This window comes from Nelumbo nucifera, chromosome 3 (assembly GCF_055504915.1).
Source record: "Nelumbo nucifera cultivar China Antique chromosome 3, China Antique-T2T, whole genome shotgun sequence".
NCBI classification, from domain to species: Eukaryota; Viridiplantae; Streptophyta; class Magnoliopsida; order Proteales; family Nelumbonaceae; genus Nelumbo; species Nelumbo nucifera.
Genome location: NC_142651.1, coordinates 11932349 through 11955274, shown reverse-complemented (window position 1 = coordinate 11955274; position 22926 = coordinate 11932349). Strand labels below are relative to the sequence as shown.

Sequence of the window (22926 nt, the reverse complement as noted above, 5' to 3'; positions counted from 1 at the left end):
CTCCCAAACAGTCCCTAGGCTCTATGTTAGCTGTAACACAGTTAACGATCCCAGCAACAATGTTTTAAAAACCAGGTCAAACCGGAACTGCTTTGCCACTGGTTTTTAGGTCAGCAGTTCAATCATACGGTCTGAATAATAAAAAAAATTAATTAAAATATAAAAACAGTCAAAACCATTATCCGGGTCAAATGAGTCAATGGTTCAACCGTCTGAATCGGCAGGTCACTGACCAAGTCAACAGTTTTTGGCAGAGGAAAAGTTCAGGGGTGAAACAGAACCAATTGCCTGAATGGATTCTAGGCCGAAAGGTCCAACCATCCAGGTCAGTCACCGACAGTTCAAAAACCATACAAGGCAAAGACGGTGCTTATGCGTAACATGTCCAGTTTCCAAAATTTCTTGTCAACTAGTTATGATATGAAGCACTATACTTTAATATTCTGAAATTAAGTACAGCATGTAATAAAGAGACTAGTCAAATGATAAGAACAAAACATAGGCATATTACATCTCCGGTTCATGCTTGGGACAAAATTTGGCCTCTGGTACAATAAAAAACATGAACAATAAGAAAAAGAAACTGAAGTTTGCTGATAAATGGTGCAACTTCAGCATATTCAGGCCTTAAAATGCCCAAGGATCTTTCATCAAAATTGAAGTAATCCCTTCAGAGGACACAGTTCAGAGCCATTCTATACACTCATTACAACCACACCACAACCACATTTCGTGGGGGCATTCAAGTTATCATCAAGGTTCTTCATCCAAACAGTTACTACAATACTATTATATCTAGATACGTAGGTGAGCTCTTCCTCCAAATTTCCAAAGATGTGGCTCAGGACACCATTAAAACATGCACCTCTTCTCAGTAAAAAACAAAGGGCCATGCTATCAGGGACATCACTAATGCTTTCCAAGTTCCATGACCAAAGATTAAGTCATGTTATTCAGGGAAATGGCATGTCCACATAGACTGTGGAAAAAGGATCCTGTGCAAATGAAAGTACCATATAAATACATATATATCGATTACGCAAATAAACAAAGAAAAGGATGACAAAAAGCTACGGATTGTTGAAAAATCTGGCACAAATTCACCAACATCACTAAGCTTCATTGCATCAACAGAACAAGTAAAAAAAGAGAAGGATGACAAAAGCTATGGATTGCTGAAAATTGAATGGGACATGATAGATAAAAAATGTAAAATATCTGCAAGAGTTACCCAACACCACCAAGTGATGCATAAACATCAAGTAAATAAAAGAAATATTACAAAAGGTACAGAATGGGGGAAATTGAGCAAGTGACAGAGAAATGTATATATACCCAAGCAAGAAAGCTGAAAGTTTCAAAAAAATACTTGAAAAGACAAGACATAAACAAATAACGGAAATTTGAAAAAAGGCAGAAAAATACCTGTTACTGCCGTTTTCTCCATATATTCAAGATATCACCTGAACCGAGACAGCCTCTTCCTTTTGCGGTTCTTTTTAAGGGTAGCAGCATTCTTGGAATTATTCCTAGCACAAATAGCCAAAGATGATGCTGGTTTGCGAGATACAGTTCTACCTTTCTTTGACACCCACTTCAGTGGTAGATTGTTTATTAAATTACCAATGTCTTTGGAATTGCTTAATTCAACTAGCCTTTGTATTTGGTCAAGCATTTGGCTTGTCCGGGCAATTGACTGATCAAGCGCAATTGAATCATCAATTGGTTTTTTCCACAAATTGAGCAAGATCTCTCTGAACGATTGAAATGACATGGAAGGTTGATAGTTCTTGCAATTTTGACAGATCATATTGACCTTGATAACATGTTTGCAAAGGTTTCCCTGCATTGACCATTCACAATCACAAAAAGAGAACTCTGATCCAGGATTCCATATTAGATGTGACTGGCTACTGTCCTTCTGGCTTACAACTTTTGCAAAGAGATGCTCTTTATCATCCAAGGTAACAGCAGCGTCTGGAATTTGCAGTGCTCGGTGCCAAGATGTAGAAGCAATATATTCTTCCTTAACATTTTGAAAGGAATCACTTTCATCTGCATATCTATCAAGCCAATAGCTTGAATGCAATTCAGTTGTCAGCTTGTGCACCAACCAATCAACCCGTTGGAGTGCACCAAGATGTGAATCATCATATAATTTCAGCTTCAGCTTAACATGATATGCTTCTATGGCTCCAGATGCCTCTTGACTTGCAAGTGGAAAAGCTTTCATGGTAGCAAGCCACATTTCTATCAGAAAAGAAAGTAAAAGTTTATTTTTATGCACAAGTACAATGAAAATGTCCAAAAAATTATAGAGTATAACGAGAAGAGAGAATCTAGAAAAAAAAAGTACATCCAATAACAACACAAGTAGTTATAAATTAATTACCAATCTTAGGCACCCAACAGGCCTTGAAATACTGCATGAAGGCAGTCTGATCAACAAAATCTTGGATAAACTCCCCCATGGCATCCGCCGAATCCATCCCACCCCAGATGGCATACACTATTTTTCCCAGACGTTTAAAAATCTCTCGCTGAACTTCAATGTTATTGCACTTCTTGATAATGTTCCTCAGCCATGATCTACGAACACGCCAGAGGCAAAAGAGAACAGGACAGCAAAATATATCCCTGTAACATCCAAATGGTAAACACATGGATGGTTTTGTATTGCCAGAAGAATAAACAAATATTCATATTTATCAAAGCATCTTGCCTGATTGGATCAACCTCTGCAGCTGCATCATCAATCAGAAACCCATTGATCTTCCAAGCTGAATCAATGGTGCGTGCTCGATCCAAAAGAGATTTCATCCACTTGGACACATCCTGCTTGGCAGCAGTACGTGTTATGACCCAGGCAACTGGAAGGGCATGTTGTCTTGAATCAAATACAAGTAGTGTACACAGTGGATACTGTCATTCAAAAACACCACATATCATAAAAATCCTGTCCATTAACTTTCTGTTGTGGTTATAACTAATTAACTATGTACTAGTAATACTTACCTTGAGTTTTTTTATGCCAAATGTTGAATCACATGCCATAAGACCATGATATCCAAAACGGATCATTTGTTGCAACTGCCATTCTGTTTGAATCCCCAAAATGAAAGGATCTGTTTCGGAAGAATCCTGATAGAAGAATACAGATTTCTTATTGCGTTCAACCCATAAGCGAATACTAGCTTGATCATCCAGATCCAATTCATATGTTGACCTTTTTATAATCATCCCAAGTTTGCGAACATACTGGGATGCAAGGGTAGTAACTTTTGCATTTGAGCCACAGTAGCGTTGAACCCCTTCAATGTGCTTCTGCAATACATTCTCCTCAGGAAGGCCAAGATAAATCATTGACATTGTTTGTTGTTGGATCTCATTACAGATATATGGGATTTTCTTAGCACCAGGACCAATAGCATCTCTATCTAGTGGACCATGACAAACAAAACCAGACTTGTTTATGTGGCGTCTCTCATTGTATATTATGAGTGCAAGAGATGGACGAGCATACAAGCGCTTGACTACAAAGTGGCAAGTACAGCCCCTCATGGATTGTGGTCTAGCAGCACGATTTCTGGTATTGAGTCGATATCTCCTGCTTGGTAATATACCCCCACCTTCCCCATAATTCTCAGGTCCAAAAGAGCACCAATAGCTTCACAAAGAAAAAACAAATAAAAACTGTAAAATAAATTTCTTTTTCAAAATAGATATTTATTCTTTCGGTCCATGTAGGATAAAAGAGTTTAACATGTCATTGTTCTTACATATAAGGACAAAGAGGGTTATGGTGCAATTTAATCCTTCATATATGTCAAAGCCTTTGAATCATTGATCCTATACTGTATACATGATATTCTTATTGGATCAATCCAGACTTTTCAGTTGGTGTGCCAGCTTACACATGCACAGTGATCTCAAGCATTGGTTTCCAAGAGATATCAAGGGGATTTTTTTAATAAAATTGTTAACTGTTAATCAAAGCACTTGTGTCTTTCACTTCTTCTCAAGCAGTGAGAAATTAAAAAAAAAAATTACATTAAAAACAATTAAAATAAGACTGTTTATAGAATGGATTAAGAGCAAGTGAACGCACCTGCCAGGGCACCGTAATGCATTAGGTTATGTTGCTAGAGAAGCAAGTTGTGCATTAGCACTAGTACTCAATCCATTGCTTGTTGCTAGTGTGCACACTCATTTTAAATCATGCTTTTAGCACACTTCCGTTTTCACACTAGTTTGTTCGTATGCTCAAAGCTGTTTTTTTTTATTTCTTTTGAAGGGCTACACAATGAGGGGTACCCATCCCCCAACCCAGGTGCAGGCGGGATTTGATCCCAAGCCTCCGCTACAACCATCAGGAGACCTTACCAACCAGCTGGTTGGCACCTTGCTTCGTATGCTCAAAGCCGTTGCACATTAGTGCATTCCATACATTTGAATGAATGCACACTAGTGCTCGCATCCACTTTTCAGATTCAAAAGATTATCATAGGTTTCTTCACTTACTTCATCCATGAACCCTTTTGTGTTATTTCAATCAGTATACTCCAATAAAACATAAGGATGAATTTGCATTCTAGAAGCAGTAGCTTCCTGTCTCAATTTCCAATGCCTCTTTCACTGAGAAGTTCCCTTTCCAATGGAAGATCTTTGCAGTAAATGTACAAAGTGGAACTGACATAGCTGCCAGTTGGCTGACCCTCTTCTTCCTAACCAGATTGGGTTGACATCTTAACAGTCTATAGAATGGACATCAGATGATCAGACAAAAGAATGTGAATCCATCCAAAGATGTATAAACACGAAGCTATATAAAACATTCTGCGGCAATGTCAACCATCTATATACCATCACAACTAACCCCTGACCCAGTTAGCCCATCAAAAGTTCATTCTGATCCCTAGAGAATGCTTTCAAAATACAATCATGTCAAAAGAAATACACCTCATTGGGCATAAGGATAATCCCTAGTATACCTAGAACCCTCTAGCCCATCTAATGGCATTTGCAGATTCACCATCTATCAAGATCTATGGCTTTTCCAAAGTTAAAAATAGTTTTCCTTCTTTTTATATCTTTATTTATTTTTTCTTTTTTAAAGAGGATTAGGAGGAAGCTATAACAGAAAATTTTGGCCTTTCCTTCTTTCAGATCAATGATTAAAAAATTTTATTAAATAAAAAAAAGAGATCAAATAAGAAATTCCGTACAATCTTTCATCCCAAGGGGAAGGACCAAAGAACTTTGAAAAAGAAAAACAATCATATTGTAAGATGACAAAATGTCCAGTCTCTACACATGGATTTAACAAAAATTACAGGAAACTATACAAAGCCTTCCTCCCTACTCCACCTCCAGCTATGTATCAACTACATAACTAGCTGACCTTGGTCCTTTTTTTTTTGAGAAAAAAGGTAAAGTTATTCATTAAAGAAGACTGAAAGAAATACATACAGGCTACAGCCTTGCCCATTGAGGCACTGAGCAAGGCACTCACTATGAACAACTCAAAAAATCAAAAAGGAACATCATACAAAAAGATTATTCCAAAAAAGAATCATAAGGGCAATTCTTGAACGGTTTGTGAGTTGCCACCCAGGAATATAACCTTCCCCAGATGCTCTTTAAGACTTCCTCCTCTGATCTCAACTGATTTTCAAAGAGTCACATATTTCTTTCCGACCAAATTGACCACACCACCACCGCTGGCAACACCTTCCATACAATCTTACCTCTTCTCGACAGACCCTTCAGACCCCAGCCCCGTAACAGATCCAATACATTTCTTGGGAGGCAGGACTGAACTCCAAAAAGCTCTAGCATTTTCATCCGAATCACCCAACTGAATCTGCAGTGCAGGAAGAGATGCTCCAACTTTTCAGAATTGTTGCCACATAGAACACATCTGCTTGGTTCTACTACCCAACCTCTGACAAATTATCAGCTGTTAAGCACTTCCCTAAAGCTGTCACCTATAGACAAAAGGAGACTTTTAAAGGAGCCACTGTCCTCCATACCAGGTCTTCAGGGAAATTATCTTCCTCCTCCCTGCAAAGGCTGCTGTAAACAGATTTGACTGAGAACCTACCTGATTTCTCCTTTGCCCAAATCCTCCTGTCCCCCCTTGTACTATCCACCCTTACCTCACACAGCATCTGCATCAGCTCCTCCCATTGCTCCACTTCCCAATCATTCAGATTCCTTCTAAAACTGGGATACCACACAGCTGCCCCTCCAACCTGAGAAAACACCTCTGACACCAAACACTCGTTGTTAGCAATATTGAAGAGGGTTGGGAATCTGTCCTTAAGAGGGCTAACCCTACACCAGACCTCCTTCCAGAAACTGACTCTAAAACCGTCTCCTACTTCCATTCTTAAACCTTGTCTGAAATCCTTCTCTGACTTCTGAATACCCTTCCAGACCGCACATCCATAAGACATTTGATTCCCCTGGGTCCCAATTTGTGTTCCTTGAGCCATACTTAGCCTCTATTACTTTTCTCCATTGACTTGTGGTCTGTTCATTCCACCCCTAATACCATTTCCCTAGACAAGCCAGGTTGAACTTTCTCCCATTCCTTAAACCCAGACCTCCTGCCTTTCTTGGCTTACAAGCTTTGCTCCAGCTGACTAAATGAAGTTTCACCTCATCCTTCCATCCCTGCCAAAGAAAATCTCTCGTTGTCCTCTCCAGCATCTTAGCTGCACTAGCTGGAATATGGAAAAGAGACAATAAGTAGGTAGGAAGAGAAGACAAAACACTTTTTAATAATGTAAGTTTCCCTCCCTCTGATAGATACCTCGATTTCCAAGAGGCAAGTTTCCTTGTCCATTCTTTCCATCACTGGGTCCCAAATCTTCTTTGAAATGCATTTTTCCCCAAGTGGCATCCCCAATACTTTGATGGCAACTTTCCAACATTGCAGCCTACAATATCTGCCAACACTTCCAAATTTGGACCAGTCCCCACTGCCATTAGCTCACTTTTACACATATTGACTTTCAGGCCAGAGACCACTTCAAACAAAGTTAAAATCATTCTGATTTTTTCCACTTAATCTTCTATTGCGATGACAAAGAATAAGAGTATCATCAGCAAACTGCAGCAGTGCTACCTCCACTTATTGACCCACCTTGAAGCCCTCAATTAATCCTCCTTCCACTGTCTTATTCACCATCATACTTAAAGCTTCCGATACACAAATAAACAGCAAGGGAGAGAGGGGGTCACCTTGCCTTAGGCCCCTCGAGCTCTGAAACCTGCCTACTGAAACACCGTTTACCAAGATAGAGAAGCTAGCTGTTGTTACACACACCTTTATCCAATTCCTCCACCTCCTCCCAAAATTGAACCTTTTAAGCATGTAATCCAAAAAACTCCCAATTTACATGGTCGTACGCCTTTTCCAAGTCCACTTTGAGCAACACCCCCCCCCAACTTCTTCTTTTGGAGTCAATGAGTTCATTTGCCACTAGAACATATCAATAATTTGCCTCCCATCTACAAAAGCTCCCTGAGATTCTGATATTAGTTTTTCCATCACCCCTCTCATTCTCTTAGCTAACACCTTTGCCACCACCTTATAGATGCTGCTAACAAGGCTTATTGATCTGAAATCTTTCAAACCCACCGCACCTTTCTTCTTGGGAATTAAAGCCAAAGTAGTAGAGTTTAGGCTTCTTTCGAATGCACCATTCTGATGGAACTACTGAAAAACTTTCATTAAGTCCTCTCTTATGAAACTCCAACTTCTTTTAAAAAATTCCATTGTGAATCCATCTGGCTCTGGTGCTTTTTCACCTTCCATTTCCTCAATTGCGGCTCTTACTTCCTCTTCTGAGAAATCTGCTTCCAGTTGGTTGGCCTCAAACTGAGAGAGCCTCTTGAAAGGCAGCCCATCCAGCTTCAATCTTCTTCTCCACCTTTCTTTATAGAGATTTTTTAAATAATTAGTTGCTGTTTGTCTGATCCTTTCTTCCCCTTCGATCACCTCCCCCCCCCTTCCTCCAGCCTCTTAATAGTATTAGTTCTCCTTCTGTTGTTTGCTATTTTATGGAAGAAAGCTGTGTTTTTATCCCCCTGTTTTAACCACAAACATCTGGAACGTTGTGTCCACTTAATTTATTCTTGGAAACATAATTTGTCATAGTCTAATTTTGCCCTTGCCCTCTTCTATCTCTCCTCCGAAAAACTCCTCTCTTCCTCCACCCGATCCACCTCCGCTATTTCCTTTAGGAAATCCTGTTTTCTCCTTTCTACCCCTTTAAAGACCTGCCTCTTCTGTCGTTTCAATTCAGACTTTACATAGGAAAGTTTCTTACAGAAAACATGACCTGCTGTTCCAGTTACTGTGTTCCTCCCACCACCTTCTAATCTGATCCATGAAGCCTTCCTCTTCCAGCCACAACTGTTCAAACCTGAAAGGTGGATTTCTTAAGGTGACTAAACCTTTACAGTCCAACAGAACTGGTGAGTGATCTGAGAGAGGGCGGGGCAATGCTTCTTGGGATAGATTAGGGAAGCTATCCTCCCAGTCAGTGAAAATTATAAATCTGTCCAACTTCTCTAATACTAGATCTTCCTGATTGTTTGTCCAGGTATACCTTGCCCCCCAATAAAGGTAAATCCACTAGCTCCCATCTTCTCAGAAACTGTGAGAAGCCTTGTCTACCCCTACATCTATTATTACCGCCCCTCTTCTCCGAGGAAAATCGGACTGTATTAACCCCCCCCCAATTACCCAAGGGAAATCCTACCTCTCTCTTATCCCGTCTAACTCAGCCCACAGGTCCCCTCTACTTCTATCCTCTGTTGGCCCATACACCCCGGTCATAACCCATTTGAAATTACATTCAAAGGATTGGAACAGCAAAGACACTGAGAACAAGCCCTTCACCACCCCCTGAATCGAGTGAGAACAAGGATTCCAAACAATTAACAGACCCCCAGTTGTGCCCACTGCAGGAATTGCCTTCCACTCACAGTCCAGATTGCCCCACAAAGATCGTACCACCTCATTGGACATCGCCTCCATCTTTGTTTCCTGAATACACAAGACTGAAGGCTTCCACTTCTTTCAAAAAGCCCCCTGCTACCACCCTTCGCCGCCCTGAGTTTAAACCCCTAACATTCCAAGAAGCAATTTTTAAATTGTCCATTCTCTCTCTCTCTTTTTTGCTTTCTTTTTCTTTCTTTTCCTTTTTTTTCTTTTTTTCTTTTTTTCTTTTTTTCCTTAATTTTCTTTTCCTATTTCTTTCTCTTGATCATAACTCATGGCATATTTCAACTTGGTCCCCATAAAAGTACCAACTCGGCTCTATTCAAGTATTAACAGCCTAGTATCCCTGAAAATACTAAAACAGTCAATCCCCTTGTGATTTTTTGAAATCCCATGGTTCCTGAAGTTCCTTGATAGTTGATTCCCAAGAGAGTAGCAAACAAAGCTGGCGATCTACATCCCTTATGTTGTGAATCTGTATCTTCTGTATATTTATTTGTTAATAAAGTTTTGACTGTTACTGATTAAAAAAAAGGTTGAGCTTAATTGGTATGTCTTGTATAAAAATAAGATGACAATCACTTGTATCAAAGACTATCAAATAGTTGTCCTCTCATGCTGACTATTAAGTTCTTGTGTATTCTATCTATTGTTTAATGGCAAGGTTAGTGAAAGTGGGATCTCCATGTTCAGGAATGACCATAGTGCCTTATTGAGCAAGGCTTTGTACATTTTTTGAGTTTTTATTACACTCAACACTAATACATTAAAACTTTTCAATGTTCTGAGTTTTGATTAATGCAACACTTTACCCTTTTCTCTCAAAATGTTCAGGAATGACCACAACAAAGTAGAACAATTGTTACCACTATAAATTCCTTCTGTAATACCTAGTAGAGAACTGCATAAAATGCATAGTTTTCAAGGCGCCAAGGTGCCCAGACAACAGGGGAGCGCTTAAGTTCAGACCATATCTTTTTTTTTTTTTTTTTGAAACGGGTAAAATATAATGTCATTAAAAGAGACAAAAGAGAACAAAAAAATGTACAACAAGAAGCTGTACACAGGGATCTACAAAACACTGCCCAAGCAATCCTGTACCCCCCAGCCCTGCTTTACAAAAAGATATTCTCATGTACAAGTGTACAACAAGAAGCTGTGCACAGTTTAGACCATATCTTTCCTTTTGACTAATCAGCACCTAGGCATTTGACTAGAGCAGCCAAAGTGACTAGTCATCACTTCCCCACATTTTATAGCGCGGGGTAAGACAGGCTAGATGTCACTCAAAAACCGAGAGGTCATGACTATTTTTCTAAGCGATCTTTAATAAGTTAAGATGTTTGCCATGAAATTTTATTGTTTTATCTTGAAAGACTTGAGAGAGAGAGAGAGAGAGAGAGAGAGATTGAAAAGTCAAGGAATCATTGCAGTCAATCACTTGTTTGTAACTATGTGACTCTAACTCATCATCATGTCTTGATTTTATATAAAGAAAGAATTGTGTCCTAATTTTCCATTCTCATGTTGAAGTTGAAGTCAAATTGGTGACTCCATAAATCATACGGCTAAACTACTTCTTCAAACATCCAAGCTTTTTTTTTTGATAAATAACAAAAAAATCATTAATCAACTCAAACTGTTCACAAAGCGAACAACATTGAAACAAGTACACCGTAATGTAACAACAGATTCCACACCACACTACAGAGATTCCCTTTTCTACAAATTACAACCTGGTATAGAGTAAAATTTTCAAGATTTAAATTTCCAATCAAGATGAATGTATATGCTGGACTGTTTGGGAGGAGAGGAACTCAAGGATATTTTCAGAAAAGGAGAGAACCTTGGAAGTAAAATTGGAGGTAATCCATGTTAGGGTGATACATTGGCTGAAAACTTTGGCCTTGTTTGCAGACTTCTCAGTAGATGAGACGGTAAAAAACTGGAAGGAAATTGCTGAATTAGCCTCAGCTAAGAAGACATAACTCTCTTGCTGGAGTCCCCCATCTAATGGCTTTCTTAAACTAAATTTTGATAGAAGAAGTATGGGAAATCCAGGTCCATCTGGAATAGGGGGAGCAATAAGAGATGAACATGGAAATCTGTTAGCTATGTTTTCAGGACCAATTGGGGAAGGGGATTCCTTGAGGGCTGAGATTCTTGCAGCCATTAAAGGGGTTCGAAGAGCCAAGGAGATGCAAATTAGAAAGCTGATTATTGAAGGAGATTCTGAAGTGGTGGTGAACTGGTTAAAAGAAGATAACTCAAGGATATGGAAGTACAGCAATGAAAAACGAAAATTTAAGTGGCTGGCTAAGGATGTTGAAATTCAGTACAAATGGGTTAAGAGAAGTGCAAACTCACTGCAGATGATTTAGCGAGGCAAGGGATTAATAGAAACTCTTTGTTTTGGGCTTTATTGTAATTGTATTTGCTGCTCATAGACTGTTTTAGGGAGCTAAGATTGTTTAGCCCCCTTGCTTTGTAATTCTTCTTAAATTTAACATTTCACAGTTATTGATCAAAAAAAAATCAAGATGAATGTCAAGCTAGATCTTTCTCTGGGTGGAAGAATTACTCTCCTTAAGAGTTCTTCATCTAATCTGCCTTCCTACTTTCTGTCACTCTTCCCAATGCCAGAGAAAGTGGCCCAAAGAATGGAAAAATTGCAGAGGGACTTCCTATCGAAAGGGTGGGAAGAAGAGAAGAAGATGCACTTGGTCAGCTGGGATCAAGTTTGTGCCCCGAAACACAAAGTTGGTCTGGGGGTCAGAAAAATGAAGGTTTTCAACAAGGCTCTTTTGGGGAAATGGATCTGGAAATTTGGCAGAGAAAGAGGAAGCTGGTGGAGGAAATTAGTTGCAGCCAAATATAACTCAGACAGGGATTGGGTAACTACCAATTCTGTGATCTATCTAAGGTGCTCTATTTGGAAGAAAATCATGGAGGTCTTCCCTCTAATGAGTAGTGGTCTTTCTGTAAAGTTGGGGAATGGTCATAGGGTTAGCTTCTAGAAGGATGTGTGTAGTGTATTAACAGACCTCTTGCAGAGATGTTCCCTGACTTCCCTCAGCTGTTCCAAATTGCAGAGAACCAAGTCTTGGTTGCTGACTGCTGTAAGGTTAGAGATAACACATGCCTATGGGGCCCCTCTTTCATATGGCATTTCCAGGATTGGGAACTAGATCAAGTGTCAGAGCTGCTGGAGTTGTGGTTCAGCCAGTCCCTGAATTTGTCAGAAGAAGACTCCTGGGTTTGAACTTGGAGTAACGATGGTCTATTTTCTGTCACTTCATTTGCTCTGGGCTGTGGCTTTGAATAAGTGTCTTACCAAGAAGAATCTGGAGAGGAGAGGTAAACAGCTTCAGGATTTGTCTTGTGTGTTCTGTAATCAAGGGGATGAAGACAGCAATCATCTGTTTCTGCACTGTCCTATCTCCACTAAAATCTGGAACCACTTCATCTCCTCTTGGCATCTTTCTTGGGTTATGCATGTGACTGTTCTGGATCTTTTGTGGTGCTGGGACTAGAAAGGCCTATCCAAGTTAGGAAAAAGGGTGTGGGTCTCAATTCCTGTGGCAGTAATCAGCACCATTTGGGCTGAAAGAAACAGAAGAATCTTCCAGAAAAAGGCACTGTGCAGTGGATCAACTGTTGTCCTGTACTTTTGGAAAGTTAATCTCTTGGAATGCCGCTGCATTAGGGGTTCAACCAAGGATATTTGGAGCCCAGCTGATTGCTGGCAGTTTTTTAAGTTGTAATGAATTTCTGGTTTCCTGGCCCCTGGAATTGCTGTTTTTAGGGGCCTCTTGTATTCTGTAATTTGGTTCTGTTCTAATAAAAATTTACTTTACCTTCTTCAAAAAAAAAAATTAATGTCAAGTTAGACGAGACCAATTGCACCACATTTGTCAATACATAGACCTTCAAAGATGTGATATTAGCAACAATGATACAACATGGTGCCTCCAATTTGCAGAGACCCAACAAAAAATTGCTAAAAAGGAATTGAAAGTTAGAAACATGAGATAGAAGACTTACAGTCTATACTCCAGATACTCATCACTCTTGTATGTCTTTAGGCTGCCTTTTGACCTCTTTCTTCCTCTCTCAATGTGAAACCTAGTCGGGCATTCCACGTTAGAACATTCTCCAATTATAAATGCATCAACTCGGTCATAAGGAATAAGGGCCACATCATCATGATGCTCAGCAGTTCCAAACTTTGTCCAGTTCAAATCAGCAGAAGAGAAGTCTTCCTCCGGTGGATCTTGAACCGGAATATTGAGGATTGATTCTATTATGTCCATCAATTATATCAATGCTAGCCCTCAATACATCTGAATTCCTGAGAAGCAAACTATAAGTTATCAATAATAACAAGAACAATGTGCATGGAGAAGTTACGTGAGCCAACTCAATGTTAAAGTTTCAGTATCAGATTCAGGCAATTAGAAAGAAATATCAAACTTTAATGCTTCGCAGAATCTCCAAACACTTCCATATGTTATCCAATAAATATCACAGATTGGTAATCAGTGACATTTATCCAACTCAATGTTAAAGGGAAGGAAGTCTCTAATCTGCTTGGACAAAAATAAATTCCATTGAAGAAAAGGTTTGGGAACCAGAAGAAAGTGCCCTTGACTGTATGGAGACAAAACATTGTGAAATACCGAAGGCCTTAATCAAAACCATCATTGCACCCAAAAAACATCAAAACCATCAAGATATTTTATGACCACAAAAATCATTGCTTGTGTTGATATATCCTGGCAATGTGAAAAATGAATTCACAGTCCGGTTTGAGATGCAACCATGCAATTACATGGAGACTGACAAAACAAGTTGGTCAGGATATCTACTGGGAAACTGGCTCTGGAGCTGAAACAGCAATGACAAGGAACTAATTGGGGAAGTAAGAACTGAGTGCATTGCATAACACTAAACTCATATGCATAAATGCAAAATATCACCTTTATGACCTAATGCTTTAGAAAAGAACTGAAGTCATAATTCAGGGTGTGTATTAGTTTATATCAAACAAGAAATGGGAAAATAAATAATAATTTGAAATAGTAAACCAAAGAATCTTTGAGGTGTTAAAACCCAATACATTCCCAGCCCATTGTACCATCCATAAGACGAGTCCATGGGACAATGGTTTAACCTACCAAGAGGATTGAGAAAACCAATCAACACTAATGCAGACTAGCCAGACATCTATGTTGCAGATTGAACATTCTTTAGGATCATAACTAAATAAAAGAATAGAAATACAAGACCCCTAGCATAAAAAAGAAATAAATAAGTTCACAAACAGAGATACCATTGGAGATGACTATAAGAAGGCTTTGAAATTAAAAAAATGCAAAATAAAAGGCCAACTATTGTAAAGAAGAAAATGAAATTGAAATAAAAGAAAGAGAAAAAGAGAGGTCATTTCAAGATGGTTAATGAGGTCATATAACTCTACTTTTTGTGCCATGTGAGTGTTTATTTTAATAGTCCCAAGACAACCAGAGAACTATTGAAACTAACCTACACAATGAGAAATGTTTTAAAATGCAGAGATGTGATATGAAGCTTCACACTATCTTGAGGCATGAGGTATAAACCAGAATGCAAAAGGCATAAGCCTAAGAAGTATATGCTTTAAAATAAAACAAATAGAAATATAGCCAACTTTTCCAAAAAGAGGAAATAACTAGAAAAATCATAAAGCCTAAAGTCAAATTGTCCATACTTGCATTTTCAAATTAAAACTCGCAGTTCCGAAGTTATTAGAGTAGATAATAAGCATAATCACTAAAGCATATATATGATCTAGGCAACAGTGGTGCACCCAGTCACCTAGGCAAGAGAACTGTACAAATTGGAATTTCCTTGATTACATGTTGAGGAGGATGAATTTTGGGGTGAAATGGAGAAATTGGATAAAAGTGTCTTTCTTCTTCTTCATTTTCAGTTCTCATAAATGGAACCTCGTTTGGGCATTTTGGAAGCACTAGGGGTCTTCGACAGGGAGATCCCCTCTCCCCGCTCTTATTTATATGTGTAACAGAAGCCCTCTTCAGAATGGTAGAGAGAGTGACGGAGGGAGGATTGCTAGAAGGCTTCCAAGTAGGAAATGGGGAAGTAGAGGTTCCTCTTCTGCAATTTGCAGATGACACACTCTTTTTCTGTGGTGCATCTTGGGAATAATTTAGGAATGTTAAGGCAATCCTAAGATGGTTCGAGGTGGTTTCAGGCCTACACATCAACATCAAAAAGAGTGAGATATTGGCAGTTGGGGAAGTGGCAAACCTGGATTCTTGGGCGGTTGATTGGGGATGTAAAGTGGGTAAACTCCCTTCAAAATACCTGGGTATGCCATTGGGTGAAAGCTGTAAATCTAAATCCATTTGGGAACCTATTATTGAGAAGGTTGATAGGAAACTGGCCTCTTGGAAATCCAAGTACTCGTCAAAAGGGGGGAAAGTAACCTTAATTAAATGTGTCTTATCTTCCTTCCCTGTCTACTATTTGTCTTTATTTCCTATTCCAGCTAAATGGGCTGCAGCTATAGAAAAAAGGATGAGAGATTTCCTGTGGAGGGGTTGGAAGGAGGACTCTAAGTGTCATTTGGTAAACTGAAAGAGAATCTGCTCACCCAGGGAAAAAGGAGGTTTAGGGACAAAATCAGTGAAAGATGTCAACTCAGCCTTGCTAGGGAAATGGCTGTGGTGATTCAACGAGCGCTCTGACAGCCTATGGAGAAGATTAGTTGTGGCAAAGTATGGCTTTAGCAGCAGGGAGTGGGAAACAGAAGAGGCAAAGTCCCCTTATGGTTGTTCAGTTTGGAAGGCTATCCAGAAAATTCGTCCTCAGTTCTTGAAGGGCATTAAATATGAAGTGGGAAATGGTCATAGAGTGCTGTTTTGCAAGGATTACTGGTGCGGTGAGAGCCCTCTATCGACCTTATTTCCTGATCTGTTTGAGATAGCTGTAAATAAGGATGCTTCCGTAGCAGACTATTTAGAGAGGCAAAATGGTTTTGTTACATGGAACCCTCTGTTCAGGAGGAATTTGAATGACTGGGAGGTGGAGTCTCTAGTCAACCTGTTGCAGATTTCGTATGATGCCAAGGTCCTGGGTTCAGGGGAGGACAAAAGGAAGTGGTTGTTTGAGAAGTCGGGCTCTTTCACAGTAAAGTCCTTTTTTAACTACCTGTCAAGGGAAGAGACCTCTCACTTTCCGGCAACAGAATCTGGATCAGGCCTGTTCCTTCAAAACTAGCTTTTTTTGTTTGGTCTGCAGTGCTGGATAAGATTTTAACCAAGGAGAATTTATCTAGAAGAGGTTTTGAAGTGAAAGATCTGGAAATGCATACTCTGTAATGGAAATGTGGAAAGTACCAGTCATTTATTACTGCATTGTGACTTCACTTACTGGGTTTGTACAAGACTGCTAGAGATTTTCGGAGTTAATATTTGCTTCCCACAGGATGTGAAGGGCTTCCTAGAGGCTTGGTTCCGAGGAGGCCTCAGCAAGGCTGGAAAAGTAGCATGGAGTATGCCACTGCTGTTTTCTGAGCAGTATGGGGTGAAAGAAATTTGAAAATTTTTGTGGCAGGCAGGAATCAAAAGAAGAGGTGTTCAACAGGATTATGGGGATGGTGTTTTTGTGGCTAACAAACCATCTCTCTTTAAAAACAGGCAAACTTGTTCTTTTTTTGAGCCTGATTTCCTTTTTGTAAGATCTTAGTGTTTTTGTTGGGTTGCTTTTCAGAGGCTGGCTTGTCTGAGTCCTTCTGTCTATTTCTGCTGTACAGTCTCTTATTGTACAGGGGCCTTTTGTATTCTGCCCTTTTGTTATTAATGAAATACTTTACCTTACAGTTCTCCCAAAAAAAAACCACTAAGCTATAGGTTGGTTCCCTAAAAGTTTACCAATTATCATGTATATAAATTAAAAAAAGTTAGCTCTTTGATAATAATATTATTTTTCCTGTCAAAATATGACAAATCATTATATCTAAAGACAACATCATTTTAAATCCATTAATACCACTATCTCAAACACAACAGTAACAATATAATAATTAACACATACTTGATAGAGAAATTACATGCCAAAAATTATTAGCAACTAAAATAGTTACAACTTTATACTAATAAAAGATTAAGGAAAAGAACCTTTGTTCTTTCCATTTTCTTTTCAAAATCCTTGGACCTTTTATATTTAAATAGTAAAACCTTAAAATAAAGCATAGCTCATGATAATATGATACGATGTATCTATACACATCCAAATAGGATGTAGGATGCAACCATAGTAATAATATTGCAACAAGGTGCCTACCTTGTGATTTTTGTCATCTAGGTAGGCACACCACTTAGATAGGCACCACTTTATATGTCATGGCATTTAGGGTAGGTGACCCAACACTGGCACTTTTTTTCTAGACAACTATTAATAAGCATTCTAAGTTATTAAAATTCGATACTTCACAGCAATCATTCTTCTGATTTCACTAGTAAGTGTACACATGCTTTGCACGTGGCAATTTTAGATGATGATGATAATGATAGTAATTATATGTTTCCAAAGTTTTCAACAATTTTTTTATATATCTGTGTATAAAAATAATTATTTTTTTTATCAATAACAGAATGTTTTATTAGATTATAAAAATTGTGAAACTTTGAGTACAAGAGAGGGGAGGTAAAATATCTTAACTCCCCCACAACAGAAAACAAGAAGGAAAGCTAAAAAGTGGCCCAAAACAAAGAATCCTTAAGCACCCCTTGCTTGGCTAACCCATCAGCCATGGAATTAGCACTTCTCTTCACCTAGCTGTACTTCACCTCAATATCCCTACTCAGCCATTTAAATTTTTTCTTTTCATTTCTGTAGCTCCACAAACCATTGCTGTCTTTTCCTTCAACCACCTAATTACCACCTCCAAGTCCCCTTCAATGATCAAGCACCGAATGTTTAATTCTCTTGCTCTTTTGATTCCTTCCAAAGCTGCTAAAATCTCTGCCCTAAGAGAGTCACCCTCACCAATAGGGCCAGAGAACATAGAAAAAATAATCCCAGCCTCGTTTCTGAAAACTCCCCCAATCCCAGAAGGCCCAGGATTCCTTAAACTACAACCATCAAAATTCAGTTTCATGAATCCTGAAGGAGGGGGGGACCAAGAAGGTCTAGAGGTCCTTTTGCACTGAGCCGAGGTAGCAACTTCTTTCCACTTTCTCAAAAGATCAGCCATGGAGAACTCTGAAAAAAGCTCCAAAAATTTCAACCAATGACTGACCCTTAAGTGTATCAATTCAGTTAAATTCTCCATAGATCTTTCCATGTCTGAAAAAAGTCTAGAGTTCCTCTCTTCCCATTCGGACCAGCACACAGCTGCTTTAATGCTTCTCCACATGATCCTCCCTCTTTTCTTAGGCCATCTAGAGAACGAGGGAGAGAACAAGCTTTGCAAACTCACGGGGGGATTCCAAGTGCATCCAAACAAGGATGAAGCCCATTCCCAAATAGTCTTAGTAACCGGACAAGTAACCATAAGGTGGTAAGTCGTTTCCCCATTAGCTTTACAAAGAACACACCTATTGGGAAGTAAGCAAGAATTAGGTCTCTTTCTTTGAAGCAAGTCAGTTGTGTTTATTCTTTCCAGGAAAGTTTCCCAGCAAAAACTACCAACCCGAGGAGGAATGGGTTTACTCCAAATCTCATTAACAGGGAAGGAAAGGCCAGAGGGAGCAGGAGGATGGACCAAGGTCTCAAAAAACGACGCACAAGAAAAGGAGCCATTGGAGGATGGGGTCCAAATTCTGGAGTCATCCTTACTCGGGTCCAAGGAAACATTTTCAAGGGTGGCTAGTAGAGACAACAGGCAGCCCAAATCCTTATCCCTTATTGTTCTCCTCAACCCTAGATTCCATCCAAAACAGGAATTAGAATCAGAAGGAACTAAGAAAGAAGAAATTGGTTCATTCTTGAAGTCTGACAACACATATAAGGAGGGAAATTGGTCCATCAGAGATGAGTCCCCAACCCAAGGCTGCTCCCAGAATTTTACGAGATTACCAGAGTTCAGATCATACCTTATCCATGGGGAGAAAACCGGAAGCAAATCATGAATGGCTTTCCAAGGAGAAGCAACTGTAGTCCTTGCCAAGATTCCTAGATCCCGGTCATTGTCTTCCAGCCCATGTATACTAGCCACAATTCTTATTTATCACACTTATTTTTGTTTATATATGATATTAGAGATGTACCCAAATGATTTTTACAAAATTTGTTCATTTTTGTAACTTTTTTATGTTTTTATCTTTTTTAAAATTGTTATTATTTAATTATGACATCAAGGGTTAATATATTTGACCTAAAAGGTTGAATTATTGACCTACCACCAAACATGAGAACAACTTAACTTTTGGGTAAGTTTTGAATTTTGTATTTCCTTACCATCATCAATAAAAACAATCCTTTTTTGTTGCACCTTTTCTTTAATATGATTAATAAAATATTATCATCAATAAAACATTAGAGATGTGCCCAAATTTTTCTACAGTTTATTTTTAAATTTTTTGTTTGATATGATGAATATATAATATTAGAGATGTCCGGGTGCACTAATGTTTTCTACAAAGTTTCTGCATCTTTCATAATTGCTTGTATTTTTTATCTTTTTTATATTTTCATTTTTATTATTTAATTATGATATCAAGGGCAGACACATTTGACCCAAAAGGTTACATTGTTGACCCTCTTCCAAATAGGGAAAATAATTTAAGTTTTGGATCGGTTTTATATTTTGTATTACATTTCCATCATCAGTACAAATAATTCTTGTTTATCACACTTATTTTTATTTAACATGATTAATATAAAATATTAGTGAATGTCTATATTTTTTTTTGTGTGTTTTTATCTTTTTTAAAATTTTGTTATTTAACTTTGGCATCAAGGGCCGACACATTTGACCCAAAAGGTTGAACTGTTAACTCACTACCAAATAGAAAAACAATTTCATTTTTGCCGGTTTTAAATTTTGCAATTTATTTCTATCATCAAATAAAGCCAATTATTATTTATCATATGTATTTTTCCTTAATAAGTAATACAAAATATTAGAAACGTGCCTAGTTTTTCTACATTTTGTTTTTTTATATTTTTTGTGTTTATTTCCATCTTAAATGTTTTATTATTTAACTATGACATCATGGGTTGACCCATTTGACTTGGATGGTTGAATTATTTACCCACCACCAAGATGGAAGAATGGTGTCATTTTTGGGTTGGTTTTAAACATGGGTTTTATGTTGGGATATATATCTAATTGACAAAATTTATTTTACATGGGTTTTATATTGCTAAAAGTATTGGATATATATCTAATTGACAAAATTTATTTGAAGCAAAAAAAATGATAGAATTTATTAGTGAGAAAGAATAGCTTAAATATAGGATTTAATGAGAGAGAATGGGACTTATATATATATATATATATATATATGACTTAATGACAGGAAATTGAATGAGGTAAAAAGAAGTTCAAATTACATTTTCTATCCTCACAATTAGAGAGGGGCCAAATTAAAAGATAAGGGCATTTTAGTCAAGAACATGATTCAATGAAACTGCAGTAGCAACAGTAGGAGAAGAGCCCTCTGTTTCACAGAGAGAAAGAATGAAAGTGTAGGTATGGCACTATGGAGATGGACCAGGTTTTGGAGGTTGTTATCAGTGTTATGATGCAAGAGAGAAGAGAGGAAGAAAGAAGAGAGGAGAAGAGAGGAGAAAGATGTGAGAGCTCAAAAGGTTGCTGGCGGCGCTAGCTTTTTTGTTATATATACTAGGGCGACAGCAACTAAAAAATAAAGGTGAATAATTACAATAGTACCCCTGTGGTACTATACTTAGACAAATAACAGCTTTTAACACTCCCCCTCAAGTTGAGACATAGATGTCAATCATGCCCAACTTGTCACATAAATCATGATGCCTTGAGTGGTGTAGCCCTTTTGTAAAGATGTCTACAAGTTGATCTTCAGAGCTAACATAAGGATACACACTTCCCTTGTGACAACCTTTTCTCTAATAAAGTGTTTGTCAACTTCGATGTGTTTAGTTCTATCATGTAGCACTGAATTAGCAACAATGTTTATGGCTGCTTTGTTATCACAAAATAGGGTCATAGGTCTATCCACTGGAAAACCCTACTCACTCAAAAATTTTTTTAGCCACATAATTTCAGCCACTCTATGAGCCATTGCCTGATATTCAGCTTCAGCACTAGATCTAGCTACCACATTCTGCTTTTTGCTTCTCCAGGTAACTAGATTTCCTCCTATAAAGGTACAATAGCCACTAGTTGACTTTCTATCATTCGGGGATCCTACCCAATCTGCATCAATGTACACTTCAACTTTCAAATGCCCGTGCTTTTGAAACAACAATCCTACACCTGGGAACTTCTTAAGATATCTGAGAACTCTTTCTACTGCTTCAAGATGAGTGGTCTTGGGAGCATGCATGAATTGGCTAAGAACACCCACTGCATAAGCAATGTCGGGACGGGTCATAGAAAGATATAACAATCTTCCTATAAGTCTCTAAAACTGTTTCACATCCTTGATAGGTTCACCTTGGCAGTCACCTAATTTGTGGTTAGGATCAATAGGGGAATCAACTAGCTTCACTCCCAACTTTCCTGAATCCTAGAGTAGATCTAGGACATACTTTCTTTGGGAAATGAAGATACCCTTTTGTGAGTGAGCAGCTTCAATTCCAAGGAAGTACCTTAAGAGGACCTAGATCCTTTACTTCAAACTGTGTAGCAAGAAAAATCTTCAATTTTTCAATTTCATCCTTCCAATCGCCAGTGATAATTATATCATCAACATATACTATCAGTGCTACAATTTTTCCTTCCCCTCTTTTGACAAACAATGTGTGATCAGATTGACACTGCTTGTATCCTTTCTGCAGAACCGCTGCATGAAACCTGTTGAACCAGGCTCCCGGTGATTGTTTCAGCCCATATAATGTATTCTTCAACCTGCACACTTTCTGTTTATTTGCCTGAGCCCGAAAACCAAAAGGTTGTACCATGTAAACTTCCTCTTCAAGGTCACCATTCAGGAAGGCATTCTTGATAGAGCTGATGCAGATCCCAATCAAGATTAGCAGCAAGGGAGAAAGGGACTCTAATGGGATTCATCTTGGCAACGGGTGCAAATGTTTCTGCATAATCAACTCCATACACTTGTGTAAACCCCTTTGCCACTAAACGAGCTTTATACCACTCCACCATGCCATCAGCCCTATGTTTGACTGTGAAAACCCATTTACATCCAACTGGATCCTTTCCCTGAGGAAGATCTACTAGTTCCCATGTGCCATTTTTATGTAGAGCATTAATTTCTTTCTTCATAGCATCTGTCCATTCAGGTACTGAAAGAGCTTCTACAACATTCTTAGGGATAGGCACACTCAAGGTTTAAGGTATCAACACGTATCGGCCCGTATCAATCGATACGTATCGTTCCAGGACCCCTCCGATACGCCCCTATAGAGGGTGTATCGGGGGTCTGACCGGTTCAGGGGATGGAGGAGCCCTAAACTAGCCCCCCTAAACTGGTTTCAGAAAAAAATAAAAAAAAAACTAAAAAAAAACTAAAAAAACAGTATCAATTTGCCTGATACGCCCATACCGGCGCATCGGGCATATCAATATTTTGAACCTTAGGCACACTGTCAATGGAAGTGAGAAAGGCCCGAAAAGAGGGTGAAATGTTTTCATTGGAAACAAAGTGGGAAATGGGGTATTTAACGGTGCAAGATCTAACACCTTTCTGGTGAGCAATAGGAAGGTCAAGGTCATTAGCAACAGAAGTATCAATAGCAAT

At 38.6% G+C, this 22926-nt stretch overlaps 1 protein-coding gene across 3 annotated transcripts in view; it reads right to left on the bottom strand.

The window, feature by feature from the left end:
• Positions 1 to 413: 413 nt before the first annotated feature.
• The window catches only part of LOC104596236 (SWIM zinc finger family protein), a 30794-nt gene continuing 8281 nt past the window's right edge, over positions 414 to 22926 (bottom strand). Inside the window, exons 3-8 of one of the 3 annotated variants that reach the window (XM_010257331.3) lie at positions 13061 to 13379; positions 3016 to 3667; positions 2723 to 2922; positions 2393 to 2637; positions 1426 to 2250; positions 414 to 995 (exon numbers count right to left, since the gene is read on the bottom strand). In XM_010257331.3, the coding sequence (XP_010255633.1) occupies positions 1460 to 2250; positions 2393 to 2637; positions 2723 to 2922; positions 3016 to 3667; positions 13061 to 13329 (2157 nt within the window). In that variant the 5' untranslated portion in view covers positions 13330 to 13379 and the 3' untranslated portion in view covers positions 414 to 995; positions 1426 to 1459. The remainder of the gene's footprint in view (positions 996 to 1425; positions 2251 to 2392; positions 2638 to 2722; positions 2923 to 3015; positions 3668 to 13060; positions 13380 to 22926) is intronic. The other 2 variants (XM_010257315.3, XM_010257340.3) reach the window with 2 other exon arrangements.